At 49.8% G+C, this 24,365-nt stretch overlaps 1 protein-coding gene across 5 annotated transcripts in view; it reads right to left on the bottom strand.

Annotated features, from left to right (window-relative positions):
* Positions 1-686: 686 nt before the first annotated feature.
* ADD1 (adducin 1) overlaps positions 687-24,365 on the bottom strand; it is a 40,330-nt gene continuing 16,651 nt past the window's right edge. Inside the window, exons 4-15 of one of the 5 annotated variants that reach the window (XM_007471627.1) lie at positions 22,684-22,764; positions 22,290-22,439; positions 19,890-20,033; positions 19,688-19,786; positions 18,785-18,961; positions 14,342-14,593; positions 11,608-11,709; positions 10,851-10,940; positions 10,044-10,136; positions 5,580-5,736; positions 3,083-3,181; positions 2,344-2,378 (exon numbers count right to left, since the gene is read on the bottom strand). In XM_007471627.1, coding sequence (XP_007471689.1) covers positions 2,344-2,378; positions 3,083-3,181; positions 5,580-5,736; positions 10,044-10,136; positions 10,851-10,940; positions 11,608-11,709; positions 14,342-14,593; positions 18,785-18,961; positions 19,688-19,786; positions 19,890-20,033; positions 22,290-22,439; positions 22,684-22,764 — 1,479 coding nt within the window. Of the gene's footprint in view, positions 1,028-2,343; positions 2,379-3,082; positions 3,182-5,579; positions 5,737-10,043; positions 10,137-10,850; positions 10,941-11,607; positions 11,710-14,248; positions 14,594-18,784; positions 18,962-19,687; positions 19,787-19,889; positions 20,034-22,289; positions 22,440-22,683; positions 22,765-24,365 lie in introns of those variants that run through there. The other 4 variants (XM_007471625.1, XM_007471626.1, XM_007471628.1 and 1 more) reach the window with 4 other exon arrangements.

Raw genomic sequence — 24,365 nt, 5'->3', positions numbered from 1 at the left:
AAGGAACGGAGCCCCAAGTCTGGTTTTGGCCGTGGGGGGGCCGGTGAGACCATGCATAGGTTACCTGGGTGTACACAGGCCCGTCCGCTGCTGGCACCGCTGGCTCAGCCCAAACCCACCTCTCAAAAAGCCCGTCACGGTGGCCTAGGCCATTGGTGGGGGACACGAGTGTTCTCACAGGACCAAGGCTTTGTGTATCCGAACAAATGAGATCACTGAGCAGATAATGCCAGCAAGAAGCTACAGGTCTGATGCAGTCACCCGAGACCTTGGGGTGAAGGGAGCCTAGCAGAGAGGGGGCGCGGATTACTTCACAAGAGAAGGACAGCAAGAGCGGTGGAGGCCAGAGCTGGCAGGGCCACCCCTGACCCAGCCAGAGCCCGGACTTAGCTAAGCCCCTGGGGACAGCGTGTCCCCGAGGGGCTCACGCGATGGGCCGAGGTGCTGGTCCCTGCAGGGCAGGGCTCGGGGGTGGACGCAGAGACCAAGTCTCGCCCAGCACCCGAGGCTGCAGGCCGGGCCGCTGCGCGCACACAAGGTTAACGCCGGTCTCCGTGGGGGTCTGGTCACGCCGCGAGGGGAGCGCTAGCTACAGGGGTGGGCCGTTTGCATTCCACTACACAAGGAGACAGGGCACGCGACAGTCGGGGACGGTCTGGCGGCCCGGGTTTGTGCAGGAAGCGCCTTCAGGAGTCGCCCCTCTTCTTGCTCTTCCTCAGGAAGGAGGGGGTGCGGAATTTCTTCTTCTTTTTGGAGGGGGACTTGCCCGGAGACCCGTCACTGCCAGGGTCCACAGCAGCCCCCTCCTCGGCAGCCGCCTGGGCTGTGACTGGCTCAGGGATGGCCGCCGAAGGGGGCCTGGCGGGGGCTGGAGGGCCCCCGGCCTCACAAAGCCCCTCCCCCTCCTCGTCCTCCAGCGCCGGGAAGCAGAGCGCCCCTGAAGGCTCATCAGGGGACAGGTCAGGGACAGTCGGCGTGAAGGTGGCGGCACCGCTGTCGTCTCCCGAAGCCGGCTCCTGCAGCAGGTCTGGGGGAGGGGTGGGAGAGGCGGGGTTAGAGGGCGACTGCCTGGACCCCCAAGGGGGATGGCAAACGCCCTGCACCAGACAAGAGTGAGAAGCTGCCAGTAGGATCTACTCCGCTTCAGGCTAGCTGCAGCTCACAGTGCAAAACGGGGGCTCAGCCTCAGGGTGGTTTTTAGCTCCTTCTCATGGACAACACGTTGACAAAGCCAGACACAGTCGCAGAGCTTCGGTCCCCGGTCACAGACGGTGACGAAGGCAAGTGGGAACGTTTTCAGTATTGCAACGTCTGCGTTATAAACACTTGAACCCTTTTAAAGGACATGTGTTAGTAATCCTGAAATCAAGCCTAAATTTGTATCCACGACACCTGGTCTCCCCCAAGGAGACAACTGTGTAAAGCTGTGGCAGCTGGTAGAAAACTACGAGCTGATTCCCAGACCCCCATCAACATCAACACCAAACAAAGGCCATTTTAGGCTGGAGAGTTAAAAAAGAGATGAATGCTAAGGTAAGGGACAGTCAAAAAATTCAAGCCCCCTGAACAATTTGAACATGGAAACATAAAAGAACCAAATGGAACTTACTTTAAAGAAACAGCCTGAGGACTGGTTTCTACACTGACCCTGGGGGAAACCAGTTTTGTAGATTTCTAAAAATAGTCCACCAAGTTACCAGCCACTGGCAGGTTAGGCAACAGCAAACCTTCAGTGCCTGGAAATCTAGCCAAACGTGCGGAGGTGACCAGAGGCTGGGCTGAGCTGCAGAGGCACGGCTGCTCGGGACTGGGCAGGAGCAGTTAGGACTCACTCCGCGAAGCATGCAGAGGTGGCCTGTGGGTGCTCGGGGGAACTCTGACCACCTGACAAATGTCACATTGGGAAAACAGCACTAAATGTCACTCTTCCACCCCCTCAAATTAAGCTTAAGCACCCAGTTTAAGCAAAGATCCAAACCCATGCGACCCCCATGCAGCAGGTGGCAAAATCCCAGCCTGAGTCTAGTTTAGACTTGTCTCGAAGGCTCAACAGGACCACGTGGTCCCTCTGAAACTTCTGAGACCCAGAGTGCTTGGAGCAGTGCCACCTCGGCCCTGGGGGGACTCGAGGACAGGCTGCCCACCGCACAGCTCAGGGGGACCCAGCCCCTTCCAGGAAGGCCACTGCCCAGAATGGAGGAACTGGGTAAAAGAAGGGCCTTTGTTTTTATTTTGAATAAACAAAAAACAAAAATTAATAAGCAACAAAGAAGCAGAGGAATGAGGCAAAGCACAGGGAAATTCCGATTAAACAGCAGAGGGCCAGGCAGCAGGCGGTACTTACTATGGTAACAGGTACTCTTTAGCACATCCACCTCCTGTTTGTAACGCAGCCACAGGAAGAGAAAAGCACAGGTAGAGAATCTATGCATTCAGTCACAGCCATCGGGTTACAGAAGGAGAATGGCCAGGCCATTCTCGTGGACACAGAAAAGGGCAGGAGGTGGGCCACAGGCTCCCGACAGGCACGGGAAGCACAACGTACAAGACCGAGGGACAGACACGCAGGCCACACGTCACAGAAACACGGTGGGTGGTCTGAGAGGCCAGGGGAGGCAGGCACTCTCCACGGACTGGGAAATATGGCCAAAGAATGCAGCCCTGTGGCCCAGACACAACAGAGGATGTTTCCGGGGCTGATCCGAGCACAGGAAGGTTTAGGAAACGTGCAAGCAGTGGGCAAAACTGACATCGTGAATGAAGGCAGGTTCCGATCCCCAACAACTGTCCTCCCACCTGTGATGTCACGCTAACGAATCTGTGTTGCCTCAAATTACCCCAGACAGAACCAACACGGGAGCAGAGGAGGCTGGGCAAGCTCGGAGCGGGTGATGTACTGGTTTCCATGCAAACACACTCGGCTGTTAAGTGTCAGTTCAACAGTTCAACTACTGCCACACGCAGCTGCTTTTCTTACACAAAGCCACGAAGTTCGGCCCCTCCCGGCAATGCCGCCCCGGGCAGCCGTGCACCACCCTCCCACACGGGGCAGCCGCACACCCACCTCCACCCCAGAGCTCACCTTCCTCCAGCTTGACGGGGGCGCTCGGGGGAGTGTGGGGGGCAGCAGGGGGCTCTGGAGGGCTCTCTTCTTTGTCTTCTCTAGTCTCGTCCAGATTCTCTGCAGGTGCACAGAGGGCGGAAAGAGCACGGTGAAGGCCTTTGGACACGGCGGGCCTCCCCTCGCCCCCTCCCGGGCGGACGGGCCCTCCCGCCCTGCCCATCAGGCTGCGTCGGGGAGGGCGGGGGCGCTGCTCAGGCCGCAAGCAAGAGCCCAAGAAGGAAAGGGCTCGCAGCCGCTGGCCTCAGCCTTTTCCCCATTCCTACACAAGAGGACAAAGGAAGCCACTCCTGACTGGGCTGTGGATCTCGGTTTGAGAATCTGCCAGAGCTGCCTCTGTGATGGGCTGTGACCTGTGACCCCCCGCCTGTCCTCTCCTGTCCTCTAGTGAGGGGCCCCTCCCCATGTCCTCAGCATCCTGCCTCTCCCACTGCTGGGCAAGAGCCCAGGGTCCCAAGCACCCTCGCCCTACCTGCCACCTCAGGCAACATTACAGGAGCGTGACCTCGGTTTTGTTATTTAGAGCATTTTCTACCAATAATTTCAACTTGGCAGTTGTAACACGTATTTTTATTTTCCATAGTAAAGTATGCTAAGGACCAGAGGAAAAAATTACAAGAACTAGGTAGGACTCAGGATCCAGAAAATTCCAAGTCTCCCTCTCATTTGGGGAAAAATATATACCAGTATTATCTTAATGCCTTAAATCTCCTTCTCTCATCGAAACTTTTCACGTTAATAGCTTCGGACCAACTTGCCTCCCCAAGACCCCAGAGCCTGCAGCTCCCTTCCTGAAGCCAGGTGTCTCTAAACAGAGGCCTTCACACCTCCTGCCTGAATGAACAAATTCCTTCAGCCAGAAAAAGCAGCCAAAGGCCAGGGGCTTTCTTCCTCGTGCCTGAGGTGCTGCCTTTGACAGACAGCCTGAGGTCACCTGCGGCACACACTACCCGCCCCACACCGCCATGCCCAGAGCCAGCACCAGTGCTGGGCAGGGGTTTCCTGGCAGTGGGCCCTGGCTGCCACTCCCACTGCTGACAGCTCTGTGATCGCATAGCATGATCACAGCTGTCCCCATACACATCCACTCACTTGCTGTGACATCACTCGTCATGGAGCCTCACATATAGAGGAAATATTTGTATCTTGTGGTTTAACTCAAAAAAAAAAAAAAAAAAAAAAAATCCAGGTTTCCCAGACACTGGAAGGGTCTGAGTCCAAAGGGGAGACACACATATATGTGCCCGGAACTGGGATTAGGCTACAGGACCAATAGCTCAGGCCCACACACCAGGTCTTACTCGAAGGCAAGTAATTGTGGCCGTAGCTCAGACAGAGCTTTCTGCAGGGCTGCATGCACCGTTCCAGAGATGATGAGAATTAGTGCTGGGACCAGAAGATCAGGCTCACTCTGAATCTATGTGCAGCAGGCCTTAATTTTAATGCATATATAACAAAGTGACAGGCAGTGATGGTGTAACACACTGAAAAACAATTCAGCAGTAGTTTTTTTGCACAACTCAAATTCCAATAGCAGCTATGTGATGCATTATGTAATTGGTCTAAAACAAGACTAAAAAAAAAAAAGTTAAATTGGGGCAAATCAGAGGTTGCGTTTGAAGCAGGAATAGTTCCCAGGATGGTCCCCCATCGACCTGGAGGGTAACTGTGGGATTATTTCCATTCCAGGACGGCTGCTCCCAAGAGCAAGAAGCGTGGTCCATGCTAAGGTCCCGGGGACGCAGCAGCATGAACTTCCTGGAGGGGACGTCATGCCCCAGGGTCTTCGTGGTAACCAACCCAGACCCACTGAGCCTTCGTGTCAGAGGCAGTGGGAGGGGCTGGCTTATCTCTTAGTTCTCAAAATGTCTGGATGTGCTTTTAAAAACCTGAAGTTTGAAACAAGCTGCTCCAAGAGGTTCTGGCTCTCAGAACCATTTATTTTCCTTTGTTGTAAAATAGTCCCAACATGTTTTACAAAAATATGACCTCCTATGTCAGTGAGCTACCAAGAGAAACAAAGGCTGCACCCGCATTGGCCACACCCTTCACAGGGTCTGGAAAGGTGCCAGAGAGCCCCCCACGCTCACTCGTCCCTGGGCCTGTGACCACGCCCAGCCAGGGAGCTCTCGGGCTTATGGAGAAAATGAGGAGAGTCTGTCAGGAAACTCCCCGCCGTGACTTCAGCTGAGATGAGGGTGGGAGGAGACCGTGTGCAGGGGCGCAGGTCACAGACCCGGGCCGGCCTCCGCCGCACGCGGCCTTGTTCTTGGGAACAGACTGCTCTATTCCGCCCTCTCCGGGAGCAGAGCAGGATGCGAACGGAATGGCATGCTGGGCTTATCTTCCATCGCCACCTACAGTCGGCCCAGGACAGAGGAGCCCGCAGAGCACGTCCTCCTGCCTCTGGAACCGCCGCGCTGGCCCTGCGGCACCCAGCACCCGCGGGGCTGCTCACCTTCAGGGCCCCTGTGCTTGCGCTCCACCGCTCTGCGGTAGTCGTCCAGCTCGCGGTCGGTGAGCGTGCTGAAGGGGTTGGGGCCCGTGGTGCTCACGATGACGTGGGGCTGGTACTCCTTCTCAATGATGGCCTTGGAGGCCGTCACCAGCTCGCCCTGCGGACAGAAAGGGACGGCTGGTCTACAAGAGCCCTGCCGCTCCAGGACTGTCCCTCCTCCCGGGCAAGGGTGGGGCGGGGCGCACACACATCCCTGAGAGGCCCTGAGGCTTAGGCTGAGCGGCAGCCTTCAGCAGTAGAAGACTGAGAAACACATGCAGCTGGGGAGAGACTCCTAGAAAAGTCCTTCAGATTTCAGAAGCAAAGGCACCAACGTGCAGGTCAAGTGTGTAGAGCACCCCAGGGAGAGGGCCATCCCCTCACAGACAGACAGGGACGGATGGAAAAGGGGACTTTTAAAGTCGATTACCGTCCTCCCAAATCAGAAAATGTCATGACCACAACACTCAGATGGGTGTGCTCGGAAATGTGCTCATGCTCTAAGAGCACAGAAAAGTTCTGTCCTTTTGACTGTGCATTTGATTTGTAGCTAGATCCTGTAACTCACCCCCAAACATTAAGAGATAACAGAATGTCACAAAACACCAGCACTTGTCTGAGGAATTTGGAAGAGTGTAAGAATTTATACAAAAGAAAAAAGGAAGGTTAAGCAAAGCGAAGCACACAGGTGGCCCGGCCCTCGAGGAGGAGGGGCCAAGGCGGCCAGGCCGCACAGGCAGGGAGCAGCGGGCGGCCCTCGGGCGCTACGCCCGCCCACCCTCGCCTGCCCAGCACAGCTCGGTGCCCCGCAGCTCGCCAGCTTGGCCCCCACACGCTCTGGGGCTCAGTTTTGAGAAAGTTAACCAGAACCCAAGCACATGCCCATTACTTAATGAGAACTTCTGAAAACCAGTGAAAACAGGAGAATCCACAATCGTTTCGATGCCAGGCCTGTCCCGGCAGCGCTCTCCTCGGTGGGCGAACACCAGAGGGAGAGGGCATGCCAGCGATGTGCACGAGAGACAGGGCCAGGCCGAGTCCCAGGAAATCCAGCTCACCGGCCAACTGCCCCCCTGGGAACCTGGGCTGAGCAGTCACTGTCCAGCGACACGGACCCCAGGGGAGAGAAGGAAAAGGCCGAAATCCGCAGCCTGTGCTCAGAGAGCCTCGAGACCGGAAATCAGCTGCCTAGATGGGGAGGGGGCTCCTTCTGAGCGGGCCCAAGCCCAGGTCGACTGGCTTTTCCTTCAGAAGTAGCCCAGCCTCCGCAGACAGGGATCGGATCCTCGTCTGCCACGAGTTAGCTCTGTGGCCTAAGACAAGCCCCTTCCTGTCCACGGGCCTGTTTTACAGGCCTCAGGAGGGGCCTGCCGGGCTGACCACAGCTAAGACGTGCTGAGCACTAACATTCTACGGCAACTAGGGAACTGCGTTTGCATCCTGGTATCACCGCCAGTAAAATGAGATGGAGATTCGAGCTTTCAGAGAAATGTTTACATCACTTAAATCAAATGTTCAGTCAACTGCCACGGAGATGCCCTGTGGTCAAGCAAGGTCCTTTCTGTCTGGAACACCTGGCCCTCGAGGTGCAGCATGGCTGGCTCCTGCCCCCACCAGCAGGGAGCTCCCTCCTCCAAATTCCTCAGCCGAGGGCCGAGCTGCCTTCCAGACCAGGTCTGAACAGATACAGGGACACAGGGACCCTGTTATTCTGGAGGGAAGGAGACACAGATATGCTTGAGATGCAGAGGGACGCAGGCCCACTGTGGAGCAACCCAGGCCGAGAAACCAGGATGCGCAGCGGCTGCTCCCGCCAGCAGGCCCCACAGAGACTCTCGCTGCTGCCGTCACTTGGAGCCACCACCACGGGCTCTAAGCAGGACAGATGCCCAGCAACTACGTCTGCCCCGACTGACACCACCTGTGTGGGATAACAGCTCCAGCTCCGAAGCTGTGCAAACCCTGGTCTAGCGCCCTGACCTCTCTGAGCAGCAGGTTTTCACCTGTAAAACCTACGCAGGTTTGAATTTACACTCCAGGTGCTGGGCCACACACACACCAGGTGCTCAACACCGAGTGCACTGGGTGAGTCCACAAGCTGGGCCGCAGGCCTCCTTGCGTTTCTACCATGCGGCAGGGGGCTGCAGGCACATGCGCCAACAGGAAAGCTTACGCTACACAAATCGCACAACAGAGTTCTTCCCCGCGCTGGACAACTTTCGGCGTAGACTTTCCCACCCTGGTCTCTAACAACTCGATTCAGTCGTGATGAGGGCCAGAGGGCTGCATGCTGGCTTCTGCGGCACTGGAGCCAAGCGCGCCTGCAGCAGGGCTCAGCGTTCCTCTCAGAACCCGAGTGTTGGGGTGTGGCTGGTGACGCACTGCCCCTCCTCCGTCAGAAGACACCCCCTGCCCTGTGTGAACAGCTATCACCATGAGGGAGAGATGGAGGTAAAGCAAAGTCCTCCAGAAAAGCCTCAACTTCCCGAGTCCCAAACACCTGGTTCCTCAAGTTCTCAAACGGGAACCAAGTATCCATACACTTGCCTTACCAAGAAGAGGACGCGTTTAGAACATTAACAACCCCAGTCCTTCCCTGGTCAAGTTAGAACTCAACTTGCCAGCAAGCAGTGCCATCTTCCAGGAGTAATGCCATCTGCATCTTGAGGTCCACACCAAAGGATGTGGACACAGACCCAGTCCAGGCCGCTGGTGGAGTCAAAGCACACTCTCACCGCTGTAGTGAGACACCCGCCGCGGGAAGAAGACCAAGGCTGCAAATGCGAGCGCCAGGAGGATGGGGGAGGAAAACCAGGGACAGAAGTCTGTGTCCGGGGATGTCGGTATCTCCCCAGCTGCGAGCAGTCTCCTCGGCTAACCGCACCGGACACAGCACTCACAGCGGCACGCCGCTCAGATATGCTGTGGGGAGGACGCCGCAATCTCCAGGAGTCTCACTCCCACAGACTCTCAACTTCCCAGCCAGGCGTGAGGGGGGGCCCTATGGACACTTCGTGAAGCGGTCGCAGGTGACTGTGACGCGCCCCCAAATCCGAGCACCACTCGGCAGAGCGAGAGCCAGACTGTAACTGGAGCCACGAGAGCTCCCTCCAGTGCAGCTCCCCGGCCGACCCTGCAGACAGCCCTCACAGGAGCACACAGAAACCACCAAGCGCAGTGTAATGCCGGAGAGACTGCACAGCAATGACTAGGAATTTGGCTCGAGCCCACAAAGCTGGAGGTGATTTGGGGCTTTCACAGTAAGCACCCTGGGGTCATGGACTCAACACACTTGGACGCATCTGAGAGAAAGAATTATGAACTAACAAGATCACAACAGCTTCTGGTCCAAAGTAGCAGCATGAGGAACAAGCAACAAGGGTAAGAAGACATCTTTCTCCCCTGCTCTGAGCAGTTCCCTAAGAACGGCAGCTGCAAGTACACGCTAAGGACAAGGAAAAATGGGGCCCACTGAATTAATACATAAATGTGCAAGAAAATTTTATCAGCAGGGCTTCCAGACAGGAATATAGAATCATTAGTGCAAATCTGATTTCTCTGGCAATGGGAACATTGATAAAATGATATTTGCCTCTCACTGCGGGTGTATTAATCGAAAGAGACCCTGAAAATTCCCTTTGAACACAGGGTACACACCACTAAGACACTCAGCCGCGTGGTCAGCCACGCTGGCTCTGCACACTAGCAGCCTGAGTGCGTAGAGGGTTTCCTTCCACCTGGGCAAGTTACACCAGATACATTTTCCACCTACTGTACAGGTCAGGCACCCACGTACACAGAGAAATTACAATTCTGGGTTTCAAATTTTCATAAGTATTTCTTCCCCCTTGCAACATTTAAAACAATCTAGGTTTTTTTTATTTTTTATTTTTTTAAGGTAAAAATACATTTCCTCAACAAGGGCTGGCAAAACTGTCCTGTTTCATTTCCCATCCCTCTGAAACGACGTCTTTCAATCCTACAACCTCTGACTGCCGTGCTCATTGCACCCGCGGTCACAGCTGAGAAGCGAAGGCGGAAGGTCTCGCGGGGGAGCTGACACGCTCGCGGCCCACCCGTGAGCCTTCTGAAGTTGGCACCTTGGAAAAGGCAAGCTCCTAAATCCCCAAAGCATGCACCAACCAAAGTCACATGCAGAACTTCAGAAACATCCCTAAGATCAGCCATTTCTCAGCACAACGTAAAAATGCTAAAAATTGTAAAAATAACCTCATACAAAATGCTGTATTTAAAGAACCGAATAAGCAGAACAGAACCTTTCGGACGATCTCACAAATAATTGAGAGATCCGTTTAAAGCTCCTGCAATACCTAAGACAATACCTAGCGAGAGCGACAGGTAAGGGGCAGGGCGGGTAAAGAGCAGGGTGTGCCGACAGGTAGCTGAGGACGGGGCGGTGAGTACCTTTCTAAAAGAGAGAGACTTAGCGGGACTAAAGGTCTGCTCTGTACGCTCGAGCCCTTCGATTGTTTCCGTACAGTCAGAGAGGGGCGCGTCCTGCAACAGTAAACTGAGTCGTCAGAGCCCACCAGGCCCGGCTGTGGAACATCAACGAGAGCACAGGATGGAGCCAGCTGAGAGCATGCAGCGGGACAGCCGTCCACAGCGATGCAGCGGTGATGGCGGTGCAACGTGCAAACACGGGCCACAGAACCAGGACCATAGCTGGCCAACGTCAGAAAATGCAACAACAATCACCAACCCCGGTGAGTCATGTTTAAAACATTCGGTGGCAACTTAATTTTCAGAGATAACTACTTACACAATTATCTTCAATGTGCCATGAGGTACAATCCTTTTACAGAAATGCGTGTAAATGTGGACCACATTTACAGGAACCCTCTGCACTTCTCCCCAAGCAGCACTTTGTTGTGGACAGCAATCTACAAGAACCAAAGTCCACGACACCCACCCTCTTCCAGTGTTGTACACAGTTCACCGCTAACACCGGGCGAACCCAGGCCCTCAGCCAGGCATGCACGACGTGGAGCTGGGCTGGAGGGGGACATGGCCCTGGGCATGCTTATGCTTGGTCTACCACTCAAGGAAAAGTGGCTGGGTTACTTCTTATCATGAAGACTTTGAACATAGAAAACTGGTTGCCTAGGACACTTACCTCATAGTCATTCTCTCCCAACTTAAGAATAATTTTGGAGCAGGCAGTCATTAGAGCCACCACCCACTAGCGTCAGAGACATTCTGAGCTCTCACCTGGACGAGGCTCCTGTCCATCACTACACCACACAACACCTGGGACTGGGGGCCAGCGGTCTTAATGTCCTGTAGGTTCTGCTCTCGAATCTGAGGATGGCAAGAAGGGAAACACCCATCAACAGTACAGGGAAACCTCGCTGTGACTGAAAGTCACCACTTGTGCGCTTGGGCCCCCCAGCACAAGCTGCTCTTCTGTTCTGCCCTGCACCCCAGTGGGTCCTGCGTGACCACCGTGCCCGCTTAATGGTGCTGGTCCAGCCCGATTAGTAATTCATGGGTCTGAGGAGATGGAGGGTCCTTTCCAGACGACTTCGGCAGGCACAGACCTCACTGAACTCACTAACTTGAGGGGAGGCACCCCCTGTGTGCCCATCTTTTAGTGACACTGGTGGATCTCATGTTCCAATATACCAAACGTTCTAACTCTTCAAATGAACCCTGCAAGGCAGGGGGCAAAGGCTGTTCTTGCTAGGAACAGGCTCTGCACCTTCAATTCTGCCCTGCTATGTGAGCAGGTGTTGGTTCAACAACAGGGGCCAAAGCGTCTGCTGCTCACACACTGCCACTGCACTTCGTCAGCACAGCAGCAAAGCAGTGTGAAGGGAGGACCTCGGCAGTCACATGGTGGCAGCGGAGGTCCTCCTGGAGCTACACCCTCTCCCCCTGCAGCCGAAGGCCTCCTGCCCCACCCAGGGCCGCCTCCTCCCGCACGCACATCAGCTTCCACCGATTGCTGGTGGCAGTCGGTGCACACCTTGTTCCTCATCTCCTGGACCTCTTTTGGGTTGGTGTTCAGTGGGACGAACAGGTTCGGGACGGCAGAGGCAGGAGTCCTATGTCCATCCTCTTTAGTCCACTGGAATAGCAAGGACAGTCGAAAAGTCAGAATCGTGACAACAGTAAGTGACACCACAGCATCCATCTGTCCAACTCCTCTCACATCTGGTCATGCACCGAACTTCACAGAGAGTGAACCAATGACCACACCGCCTGGGTCACTGCAGTGGCTGGAAACCAGTAATGCTGGAAGCCAGAGCTCTGACTGACTGGCCCAGTCAGAATGCCCAGCTGAAATCTAGGGCGCGACATGGGCTGACGACAGAGCTGTGCCCCATGACTCCCTCGGACAAGCCGCGGGGGACCCTTCAGAGCACACTGGTTCACCACTCCGAGAGTCCTCAACACCAAAGCCAGCTGGAAGCATGAGATGACAGGGTCATGAGAAGCGGTGTGATGCTGCTGTCCAGGTGAGGGGAGACTCTGCGGTGAGGCAAGAGTGGGCATCACCAAAGTTTTGCATTAAAATAAACTACCGCACCAGAATGTACTGTTTGTGTAGCTGTTTCAACCCAAGAAGATTACTGTATGAAGACTTATACAGTAGCTACCTGCAGAAGAGTTTGGTGATGTCAAATACTTTATATAATTAATACTTTTGAGTGTTACAAAAATGTCCCAAACAAACTTAAAGCGCTCATGAACCCTTACTGGAAGGCTGTTTTAGATACCAGTGCATATTATATCAGCATGCTGCACCTTTCATGCGTACTTTTTTTCGGACCTCCGATCAAATATGAGATTTTTAATCAAATTCTAATTCTTAGGCATGAGTAGGCACTGAACACTAAAACAAGCCCATCGTAGAGAGCAAATGTTATGCCTTTCAGAATATTTTCAAGAGGCAATAAGATAGCCATAAACCGAGACTTTAAAGAAAGCAGCAAAACCGTCCAATGCTGGGCCGCTGTGAAGGCAGCGTGGAATGGGCATGAGCTGTGAGATACTCACTGACGCTTTATCTCCTCAGATAAAAGTAACTCCAGCTTCTTATTAAAAATAATTTGTAGTTAAAACATTAAAACAACAACCTCAGAAGCTTGAACAAGTTTGAAAACTTAAGAATAATTATAAATTAATATACCAACCTGAAAACAGCACATGGAATTCGTATTACTCCAGAACAGTAAGAAACAAATTTAAAAGTTGAACAAAGTCTCCCCTTCAATGTACACAGTGACTAAAATACCTAAAGCAATTTAATATTGTTTTCAAGCTAATAGTAAATAAGGCTCAAAGCTGCTGCTACACATACACTTTGGAAAAATTCATCACAGCAATTCAGCACTACATATGTATGTGGTCAGCAGAAGTTGTTTTTAGGCCCACTCTGTTTAACAAGTGAAATAAGTTACAAGCTAAACAAATAAAATGAAAAAAGAAAATAAGGGACAGAGGGAGAGAGAGAGGAAGTGGGTGAGAGGGAGCAGGAAAGGGGAGACGGGCTCAAACACCGACCCCAGCCATATTCACGCAGAGTCTCTGCCACATGACACATTTCCTTAGGAGCACAGAGGCTGTCTCAACAACTGTGCATCAGGAAAACACCAGAACCACCTGGGGAAGACAGAACTTATTTCTTTTAAATAAATCTATACAGCAAAAGCACTGTTACAAGGGAAAAAGGAAGGCCCGCTTTGCTTACTTGGTGTCCTGTTTCAGCACATCTAGGCTGATCTCTCCTCAACTCCTATGGAACTAATCATGCAGAGACACGTGCGTCCCAGCCTCCATCTCCTCACAAGAGGCTCCACTGAGGGCCTCTCCTACTCTGATGCAGGGGCCAGTGGCCTGTCCAGGTCTAGCGCTGCCCAGGGACGTTTGAGCACCAGACGGCAGAGTAGCGTTCAGGGCAGCGTTACTCCTGACACGAAGCTCGCCTCAGCGCCTGTCGCTGGTGCCTGCGGATAGCCTGGCTGCACTTGGGTCATGCCACACCCAGCAGGAGTCAGAAGACTCTCCACTATGGCCGTCTACTCACATGCAACAGTCCATGCAGAAAGTAGCTGGCTGAGAGCGTTCGGAGGCTTTGGGACAGCAAACAGGGAAGGAGGCTAACGAGAAAGGATGAGGGTCAGCTGAGAAGATGCCCATGAGCCACGAGGGAAAACTGCTTAAGAAAACGCTAAGACTTTAAAGAACAGACTTAAGTTAGTGACTTAATGAAGCAGCTGAGTTTACAACCTTAAAGTAAGAGGTAATGCTTCAACCGTCTTTTTGTCAAGAAGTATTAAAGACTCTACAAATACAATTTGAGCTGAACGACAGCTCCTCCTTTTAGGTTAATCCATGTAGTTATGCAGCATGTCTGCTGTGTACGGAGATAGGTATGCTGGAGTTACTGCAGAGGTACAACATATCTTAAGCAGTTTCAAGCAGACAGTATTACTTGAATTATATCTGATGCAAAAGTGGATCTGGGTTCAGGCTAAGGAAGGTTACTGAGGAAGGCTCGCCTAGCCCTGGGTCAGAAGGGCCAGGTTCCCAAAGCCTCCGAAGCCCCAGCTGCCAGACGTGCTCTACATCATCTAACTATGAACAGTAAGGTAGGCACAGACCAAGCAGTTGGTAATACAGCTTGGCACGCAGACACCGGACGAGAGAGACTGCAGCAAGGGTTTCACGTGATCGTGTGTAATGTTCGTCCACACCTTAGTCTTCGACTTGGGACTGCTTCCGCTCTGCCCTTCCTCAGAAGCATTGTCACCCCGGCCAGAGTTCAGCCATCTTGTCTTCTCTCGCTGCTGCTTCTGAAAACTGTGTCTGAGAGGGGAGCAAGTGCCCGAATCACCGTCACTCGCAAAGGGGTAACCTGTGACACTGGCAGGAACCTCCACGTCGCTGTATTTTTTAGATTTCTCTCTCAGAGCAGGGTATCGATAAGGGTAGCCAGTTCTGTAACCCTAGGGGCCAGAGACAGAGACACAGTCAATATTTCAGATCTGAAAACAAGAGTTTCACTTTGGAAAATTGTGTGGAAATATCTACAAAAGCTGACTATATGCACACCCTATGTACATGCACGCCCAGGAGAAACGCCAATATGTTCACCAAAAGACAGGTATGAAAATGCTAACAGCGGCACTGTTCCCAAAGCCCCAAAGTAGAAAAACCCAAGAGTCCATCAACAGTACAATAGATGAACGGTGGTATATTCACACAGCAGAGCAATGAGAATATTACTAGTACAAAATCTGGGTGAATCTTCACAAATACGGTATTGAGTGAAAGAAACCAAATGTGAAAGAATATACTGTATGATTCCATTTATAAAAAGCAAAAAAGAGGCAAAACCAATCTTTGCTGTTAGAAGGATGCATAGCGGTCACCCTTGGGATGGGGTAAGAGACTCAAAGGGGGATACGAGGTTCTGAGGTGCTGGTATTGTTTTTTGATATGGGTGCTGGTTACACAGTGTGTTCAGTTTTTAAAAATTGATAAACTGAACACTTAAACAGGTACACTCTCCTATATATATATATATATATATATAACCAAAATTTAAAATTTAAAAGATCAGGGTTTACTTGCTGCTGGTTATAAGTTATATTAATCAGCCTACTTAACATTTTTTTTTAACCTGTTAAGTCACAGTGAAAATCTTTCAGGAAGACCAAACAAGTACACCTCATGACAACTGGTACCTGGAGAAATTACTTTACTTCTGAACGTAACAATATTTGCATTAACCTTCAACCCTGTTTCACAACAATTTGCTGTGCTTTAAAACGCCTGCCCCACTAATTCCCGCCTCTGTAATGGCACTGAGCCTACTGTGCTGACCCACCTGCGTGCTAATAGCCCACAGACAGCATCTCCAAGGCAAGGATGGCGTCTGACTCACCCTTCCTCTCCAGAGCTGAGCATTCATTAGCTGTGACGGACACACATTACAGTGGCCCCCCCAGGCCCCCACCTCCTGTAAAGCCCTTCCCCTGCAGTGTGAGGGGAACCAGCGACCTGCTTCAAACCAGTAGAACTCGGCAAAGGTGATGGGATATGTTGCATAAGAGTGTAGCACCCGTCTTGAGAAAGTCTCTCTGCCCATCGCTGGCTCTGAAGAAGCAAGCTGCCATGACTCCTGAGCTGTAAGAACATGAATTCTGCCCATGACGTGAGGATGTTTGGAATTGGATCCTCCACCAGTAGAGCCTTCTGATGAGAACCCAGCCCAGGCCAACACCCTGACTGCAGGCTTGTGAGACCCTAAGCCAAGGACCGAGCTCAGCTGTGCCTGGACTCCTGACCCACAGTCTCACACCTGGACCAGGTCATTTATGGCAGCTTCACAATGAATGACAAGAGAATTAGGATTTGAAAGGATTACACAGGGCTGGTCATGCAGGATGAGTTGGTGGCGGCGCTCTGCTTGCCGAGTACTGCAGAAGTGTTCCTCTCAATTCGGGAATTCGCCCCCCTCTGGGTGACTGCCCTCTATGGGGGTCACCACCTTTATTACTAATCATTCCCTTAATACATTCAAAAAAGGGTGGTAATAACCCCTGAATGGAGTTGGTTGTTGTTTTGTTTACTCTTGTTTCGTAACTACCCTCAGGAAGACAGGTAAATGTCTGCACTGGCAACTTCTCCATTTATGAACATGCTTTGCTGAAGAATAATAAAAGATAACCACTCAGCTATAAAAAGACTACCTTCAGAAAAATACAGTTCTTATTAACTCAAGTGTCCTCTTGCTGAGAGAGCCAGGACTCTTGAGTAATCTTCATGACTTCAGAATAAACCAATCAGGACATCACAAAATTTTATTCTGAAAGGGTATGGGTTTTTTCTTTATTCTTCCCCTTTAAATGCCAAATCAAAATCAGAAGCAATACTCAGCCCCTCAGACCTCCTATATGGCTTATAGTTAAAAATATGGATTCATCCCTTCTTTGAGAAGCTGGAATTGTATCTTGATCGGGAAACAAACTAGCATTTCTTCTGACTTTCTTTGTCAGAAATGTTCATGGACTTTATATGACCTACTCCTTATAGTGTGAGAACCCTCAACTATTCTCTACCCTACTCAATTACTAGCAAACACATACAGTAGATCAGAATGTTAAATTAAAACAGGGACTAGCATCAGTGACCGCCGTTCAACTTTACTTCTTATAAACCACACAGCCTTCTAATGTCAGAAATAACCTGTGCACATTAAGGGCACTGAATAAAACACCCTTTTTGCTGTAATCTCGTTTATTAATCTTTCATCCTTTATCTTCCTCCCCTATCAAACTGGAGTCACTAATTTTAATTCTCTCTCTCTCCACCTTCCAGAATGTACTGAGTGCACAAGATGTGGCAGGCTGGTGTTCCTGATTTTTATTCCTTCCTCCCGTTCCCCGCCTGACTTTTAGGTATAAGCGCAGTGAACGTCAAAATATTTGCTAAGAGGACAGAAGAAGGGCCAGTAAGCCTGGGTCGCCCCAGCGTTCCTCACCTTGCCAGGCCCCTCGGGGTATCGGACTCCGGATACAGATGCCTGAGCGACCACCACCCACTCTCAAACCTTCTCCAGGTGTGACCTCCCTGAGACTGCACTGTCCTGGCCTCTGCCTCTTTCAGCGTCTCAGCGAGCTTTCTTCCTCTTGCTGCTTCCCTGGAAGCAGTCCCGGCTCACGCGCCCCCTCCGCCCTGCAGCTGCCTTCATGCTCCGTCAGTGCACACGTCACAGGTGCCGGACTGTATCCGGGACTTGTTTGTCCATTTCCCTGACTAGGCCATGAATTCCCTGAGGGCAGGAACTGTGTCCTGGTCATGGCTACAGGCTCAAGACTAGGTGGTCAGTTAATACAACCCACTTACTGAGCAAATGAATGCAGAAGTTATGGGAGGTTCACCCCTCCCTCACTGATCAAATCTACTCCTGTGACTACCACTTCTAGGCAGTTAACTCCCAGCTCTCCCTTTCCAGCAATGAACATTCTCCTAAGTCCAAAGAATTTCAGTGAGAAGAACCCTCTGAGGACACTTAGCACACCCTGAATCAGATCCATGAATTCTTTTTCTTCCAAGATCTTCCTAAAGCCACCCATCCCACCCGTGACCTGGTCCAATTGTGGCGACTTTCTTAATGTGAAGCTGGCAACATGCCCTTCCAGTGTCTTCTCTGTCCCACATGCCCACGACAGGTCTTTTTCTTCTCCAGCACCTAACATCATGTGGCAGGAGGACACTCTCTTGAATCCTACTGAAGAGGTATGACACTGCAGCAGGAAAAGGGCCCCATCACAGAGTCATTTGTCTTTTAATGTGATTGCTTCCACCCTAAGTGCCTTGTTGTGAATATTTAAAGAACTTGGCGAGATCAGAGACGGACCTGAAAGGCATGACCCTGTCGTGCTGCCATGTCTCCAGCCGTTCCCTCACCTCTGCTACAGATGCTTTCCTTCCCCCAACTCAGCCTGCCACGCTTCCACCTCTTCTGTGAGGTCCTTCTCAAGTGCCACCCTCTACATAAATTTCCTCCCTGATCCTTACAAAAGGATGACATCCCTCACTGCAGCCACCTAACAGACCACATCCTGCCACATACTATCAGAATGTTCTTATTATGCTAAAAGCCCTGCAGCCACGCTCCTGTACCACATTGGGCTCCATGTCCCCGCAGGAAGCAGCAGAGGGTCTCCCACACAATAAATCGGCAGCAAAGTGTGTGGAACACAGCAGTCAGGCCCCGAATAGCTAGAATTTACCGTTAAAACAAAAACAAGACACTTGGCCGACTGATTTAGAAAGTCCCCTCGACAGCTTGCTTGCTCGGGATGACGGGTACTGCGCTGACCCTGCTACTCGAGGAGTTACTCATCCGGCAGAGCAGAGCATTCTCTGTGCTCCTGACCCCACACAGTCCAAACAAGAGTACCTTTAAAAAACAAAAGGAGACAAGAAACCCTCACCTGTGTATTCAATCGTAGTTTAGAAGTTAAATTGCCCTGGTGCTTTTTCATGACTCTTGAGGGTGAAAGCATTCTGATTAATGAATGCATGAAGACAGCAATTTCACAATACTATTTCACTCACTATAAAAACACTAACATTTGTGCTGTTGGGATGAGTGCTGTATCATCAAGTGGTGGCAACATTCTTACCAGATTATCCAGCATCCGCATGAGCGCTTCAAACTCCTGCTCACCAATCTGCCATTTGGGAGGCGATCCGCTGCCCTCCCCTGCCGGGGACCCGGGGGAACGGGATTTGGCCTTGTACTTCCCAGGATCCAGGAGGACTAAATTGTCTGGCCCTCCCGCACTGGCCAGAGTTCGAACCTTTTCCAAAACAAGCAAACACTACAGTTGGAGTTCCTTGCTGATCAAGGGGGTCAGATGCCTATGAGAGATCACTTCAACAGAAATGTAGGTTTCAAAAGAAACCAAATCATTATAATAAAAAATGTGAGACGGACACTGATAGACAAATCACAAGGTAATTTTCAGAAGGTTTTCTTTAGCATGAAAAAATATTGGGCACTCATACTAGAAGGACAAAAAAGGGAAGACAAAGCTCTCCCAAGGCCATATGAAGGGGACTGGGGGCTGCATCACCACACAGACACAAGCCAGAGTGACAGTGAGGAACGCACACAGGGGCCGAGCAGACTCAGCACAAGCAGAGCCCACTGCTGTGAGACTGTGGGCATGTCTCTACTCCCTGCACCCACTTTTTCAAAAAGAGTGTGTGGAGTTCAAATGAAATGACATGTAGTAACATAAATAAAGCACCTGATAGCAGGGCTGGCATATGCTAGTACTCCATCAATGGCAGTGACTTATGTATTTGAAAAATAAAAAGTTAGAAATGAAAAGCCCAATAATCATTTGCCGATTTAAATCAGTGAAACAGCATTTTCCCTGGTCATCTTCCAAATCCATGAGCTCATCTTTAGCAAAGAAATCGCTCACAGACTCACTGCTGCAAAACAAGTATCAAAAATCTGTGGGAACCCCACAAACACCTAAGTATACTACAGACCAAACGGAACAGCCACCACCTACCTGGATCTCACATGCAACCACAAGGTTATGGATGTAATAGAAGGCCTCCTCAACGCTCTCTCCAACGGATACAAGCCCGTGATTCCGGAGAATAAGAACCTAAAGGGAGGAAACAGGAAAGCTCTATGGACCTAGGCAAGAAGACAGATACGTTTTTCTTCTTTCCTCTGTAATTTATATACCAGATTAGATGCCTACTGACCTTGCTTTTAGGCCCCAAATTTTTCTGAATTAAAACTTTTTCTTCCTCATCAACCAGAATCCCATGATAATCATGATAAGCCACTTCTCCAAGGGAAAGTGCCTCTGGGGAGATTGGCAAGAGGCCACATTTCATCGCAGAGACCTAGAGAACAAGCAGCACCATCAACGAAGACGAATCAGGAGCTACACTGACGACACGGCAAATGCTTTCCTCAAAAACGTAACGGGGGGAAGATATTTTACTCTGTTCTCCTTTCAGAAATGAATGAACCCATGAATTTAAGATAAACCTTACTTCTGGGGCTCACCACCAATCTATTTTTAAAAATCAAGCTACCACTGTCAAGGAAGGCCTCAAAAGAAATTCCACATCTTTCTGGATTTCTCCCATACTGACTGTAAACACCAAGTGAGCTCGGATTTAATAAGATGAGTCCTGGATCTACTGCAAGGAGGGATAATGGCTTCCTCTGAATGAGTCACAACATTGCAAAGAGGGGTTTCTGAAGAGCTTTAAGGTTTTGTGTACTTTTGTAGGTGAGATAGGAACACCTGAAAGTCAGATAAAAGGAGATTTATAAAGATTTAGGATAATTATACTGTATAAATTCTCTACATTTATTTAAGTGAATAATCTAAGTGTCCATATAGCCCTTTAATTTCCTTAACTTTCCCAAGCTAACTTCAGAATATGCTAATTTTAAAGGTCTTCTACCTAGACTAACAGGCCCCAAAGATTTAAATAATACATATGTAAGTGTAACAATTTCTTACAGAAAAGTTAATCTAAAAAGACAATACCACAAAAAAGGCAGTACCATATTTAATTCCTTTCACAATATCAGCCTTTCTATAAGAAGATATTTCCTTACAAAGTAAAGTTACTTTGATCATTTTTAAAACAAATTACGGGCTTCCCTGGTGGCGCAGTGGTTGAGAGCCCGCCTGCCGATGCAGGGAACATGGGTTTGTGCCCCGGTCTGGGAATATCCCACATGCCGCGGAGCGGCTGGGCCCATGAGCCATGGCTGCTGAGCCTGCGCATCTGGAGCCTGTGCCCCGCAACGGGACAGGCCACAGTGGTGAGAGGCCCATGTAGCGCAAAAAAAAAAAAAAATTACATGCTATTTGTGATAACCATAGTCTCAAAGGTACCTCTAATGGTTCTTTAAAATGCATGGATTTTTCTTTTTTTTTTTCCATGGATTTTTTGGGTTTGGAAGAACATGCATTCTTTTAAGAAATAATTACATCATTTGGAGAATGATATAACTAATAAAACTGATGCTGACGTCAAGAACCATATCTTCAAAGTAAAACAAACAAACCAGATCCAACATTCATCCAAACAACCCAAGATCTATGACATTAAAACATCAAGATAGAGTGAAATTCAGTATTACTTAATCAATGAGGTCATCTGTCAAACAAGTAAGCCCAGGAAGTCATTAAAGTATAAAACTGGTGATAAAAAAGACAATTCTAGACAGTTCTTGAGTGCTTCTCTTTCACATGACTGTACCAACAACCAGAAAGTACACTTTCATACATACTGAGGGGTCCGAGGCTTGGTCAGGTGGCCTGTGTGCACCAGCAGGGTCCAGGCTTGGTGATCAGGATGGGGCAGGCTCCTGGCAAGCTTGGGGGCTCAAGGGCCAAGTCTCCTAAGAGTCTGCAGCGTCTGTGCCCACTTCCCCCTTCTTTTTTTATATTTGGGTGCGCCGCCCGGCTTGAGGGTACCTTAGTTCCCCAACCAGGGACTGAACCCGGCCAGGGCAGTGAAAGCGCCAAGCCCTAACCACTGGACCACCAGGGAACTCCTTCCCCGGTATTACTCTCCCCAGTCACAATCCAGCCTGGGTTTCGCCAACTCCAGGTAGATCATCTGTGGAGGCTGGCCGGTGTGTCTCTCGGCCTCAACCTCTCCATCACAGGCCTGGCACCTTCCCCTCAGACCGTCTAGCAGGTTCAAGTCTCCTGCATCCCACAAACCCTTGCCTGAGCCCAGCGTCCCCCACCTACCACCTCACCTCACCCTCCCTCCTCTTCCCACTTCTCTTCTCAACCAAGGAGTCTCAATTCACTGCTGTCATTCTGCACTTCCCAGTCTCCCATACGCTGAAATCTCACTCCCCTCTTCAACACTGATTTTCTAATCGTTGAGTCTTACAACATTTTCAGACTTATTACATGTTTTTCAAAATCAGACAGTAAATGGACCCCTTAAAATATATTCTTTTAAGAAAGTCAAATGTAGTGAGGAAAAAAGATTTTTCTAATCCAACAAAATGAGGTTTGTTGACTTGGTGCAACAAGAGAGGGCAATTTGGAGGAAATGTGAAGTGCCGCTCACTGAACGGCTTTAAACTTGAAGTCTCTACCAGGGCAGTGCACTCACCGCGGCCCCTGCTGGTGTGTGAACATGCACAACGCACTTCGCGTCCGGGCGTGCAGCGTAAATGGCAGAATGTAACGTGAAGCCAGCCTGATTTACCCCTAGATTAGTACTTCCACGGTCCACTGCCTCTCCTTGTAGATTGACTTTAACCTGAAATAAGAAAGCAAAATCTTAAATATCAAGAGGATTTCATGTTATCCTAACTAGAACTACTTAAAACCAAAGTTTAAAGTGTTTATAACTAATTTTAAAAGTTTTTCCCTGAGTTAATCACACAAAACATAGAGTTTTTCCTCTTTCTTGGGTTTTACATGTCTAATGAGATTAGACGGTATTTAACTACCTAACATGACCTACATATACTTGATGCCCAAGAAGAGAAGGACATTCTTACCAAACTGGATGCAGTCACTTCGCTGTAGAGAAGTCCAAAAGGTACAATGAGGAAGTGTTCCTGCTCGGAGCTCACTCTGGTCTGTGCAGAGAATTACTGAGTTAGCTCAAAAATCCTATTGAAATTAATTGCATCTCTTTCAGTCCACAGACTCATGGGTTTTTTGTGAACATTAACTGAGCTACATAGGGTCTCACTTAAATACAGTGCCTATCACAAAGCTAAGGGGTACTGAAAGCTTTCTGTTATTATGTTGTAGTAACTTACTGGGTACATGAAGTGCATCTTGGTCACATTCATGATAATTAACTTTATAAAGAAAAAACCTTCTGGTGGCTACCAAGCCAGTATCATGTGCAAAAAGGTGACACTCCTCAAGGGTGTAATAATGAAAACCAAACCTTACTTTTTAAAAGTCAAAATGTTTTTTTTTTTAAGTACTCAAAACCTATAGGATAGTGAACAATCATAAAAATCACAAATAAGAGAGCGTTCTTCCTTTCTGCCTGACCAAAAGTCTCTACACATCACATCCTTACTCCCCTGGTATCTTTCTTCCTTCCACAATATAGTTTTCTTTCAACAATACAGATTTGTCACATATGATGGATATGTGCTAGATGCTAGTCATGTAGTGGGGTGGGGGGGAAGAGTCCTGCCCTCACAAAAATTTAGCCTAATTTTTATCAATATAATGATTTTGGGATAGACTCAAAAGACTTCCCAAAGCTATTAGGATGGAATACATTTACTACTGGGCTAAGAATTCTAACTAGGGTCAGGTAGGTGGAATTCAGTGTTTGTTGAAGAGGCCTTATGCTGTTTAGTCCAACTTCCTAACCAGCACAGTGACTTCTATAGTGGCCCAAAAGAAATACACACGGGGCGCAGGGGTGTCTGCCTGGACAGTGCAGTGATGCCCTCACATGGCCGGCCTCGTTCCTTCTTTCAGCAAATAGTCCTGGAGGCCTTCTGCACCTGGATGCTAGGGTACAGCAGTAAACAAACAGAAACTGGAGAGGCCTAATCATTAAACACTCTCTCTCACACTGAACAGAAATCTGTCTGTGGTGTGCAACACAGAACGAGGTCTACCTCTGCCCTAAACTGTAGTTTAGTCCTGGGACATCTGAAACTATCCCATCTCCTCCATGTCACCTTCACGCGAAACTCACTGGATTTCCTCAGCACGCTAGAATGCGGACCCACAGTCATATAAGACCTGAGTTAAAACCCAGAACTGTCTATGCTGCTCTGGGGACCCTGGGCTCCTGGTCTCCTCACCCATGAAGTGGGGATGAAAGGGGCTTGTACTCATAATAAAGCTTTCAATAAATGGCATTTCTTAACTATTACACTACTGCAATATTATTAATGGTAGTAGGAAAGCCATCTCTACAATATCCATTCGCTATAAATCTCTACTACCAGGTCTCTACTCCTTTTTAGTTGTTTCAAAAATGCTGGGAATTCCCTGGCAGTCCAGTGGTTAGGACTCCACACTTTCACTACCGAGGGGCCAGAAATATTTGGGCCTTTCCATAATTTGGGGCCTTTCCCCCAAATATTTTCCCATTAATTTTAAGTGAGCCAGGTTTTTTTTTTTTTTTTTTTTTTTTTCTTTGCTTTTTTGGTGCTCACTGTTGTGGCCTCTCCCGCTGCGGAGCACAGGCTCCGGACGC

The sequence above is a fragment of the Lipotes vexillifer genome, unplaced genomic scaffold (genome assembly GCF_000442215.2).
Source record: "Lipotes vexillifer unplaced genomic scaffold, Lipotes_vexillifer_v1.1 scaffold328, whole genome shotgun sequence".
NCBI classification, from domain to species: Eukaryota; Metazoa; Chordata; class Mammalia; order Artiodactyla; family Lipotidae; genus Lipotes; species Lipotes vexillifer.
The sequence above is the reverse complement of the archived record's forward strand: the minus strand, read 5'-3'. Positions and strand labels throughout refer to the sequence as shown.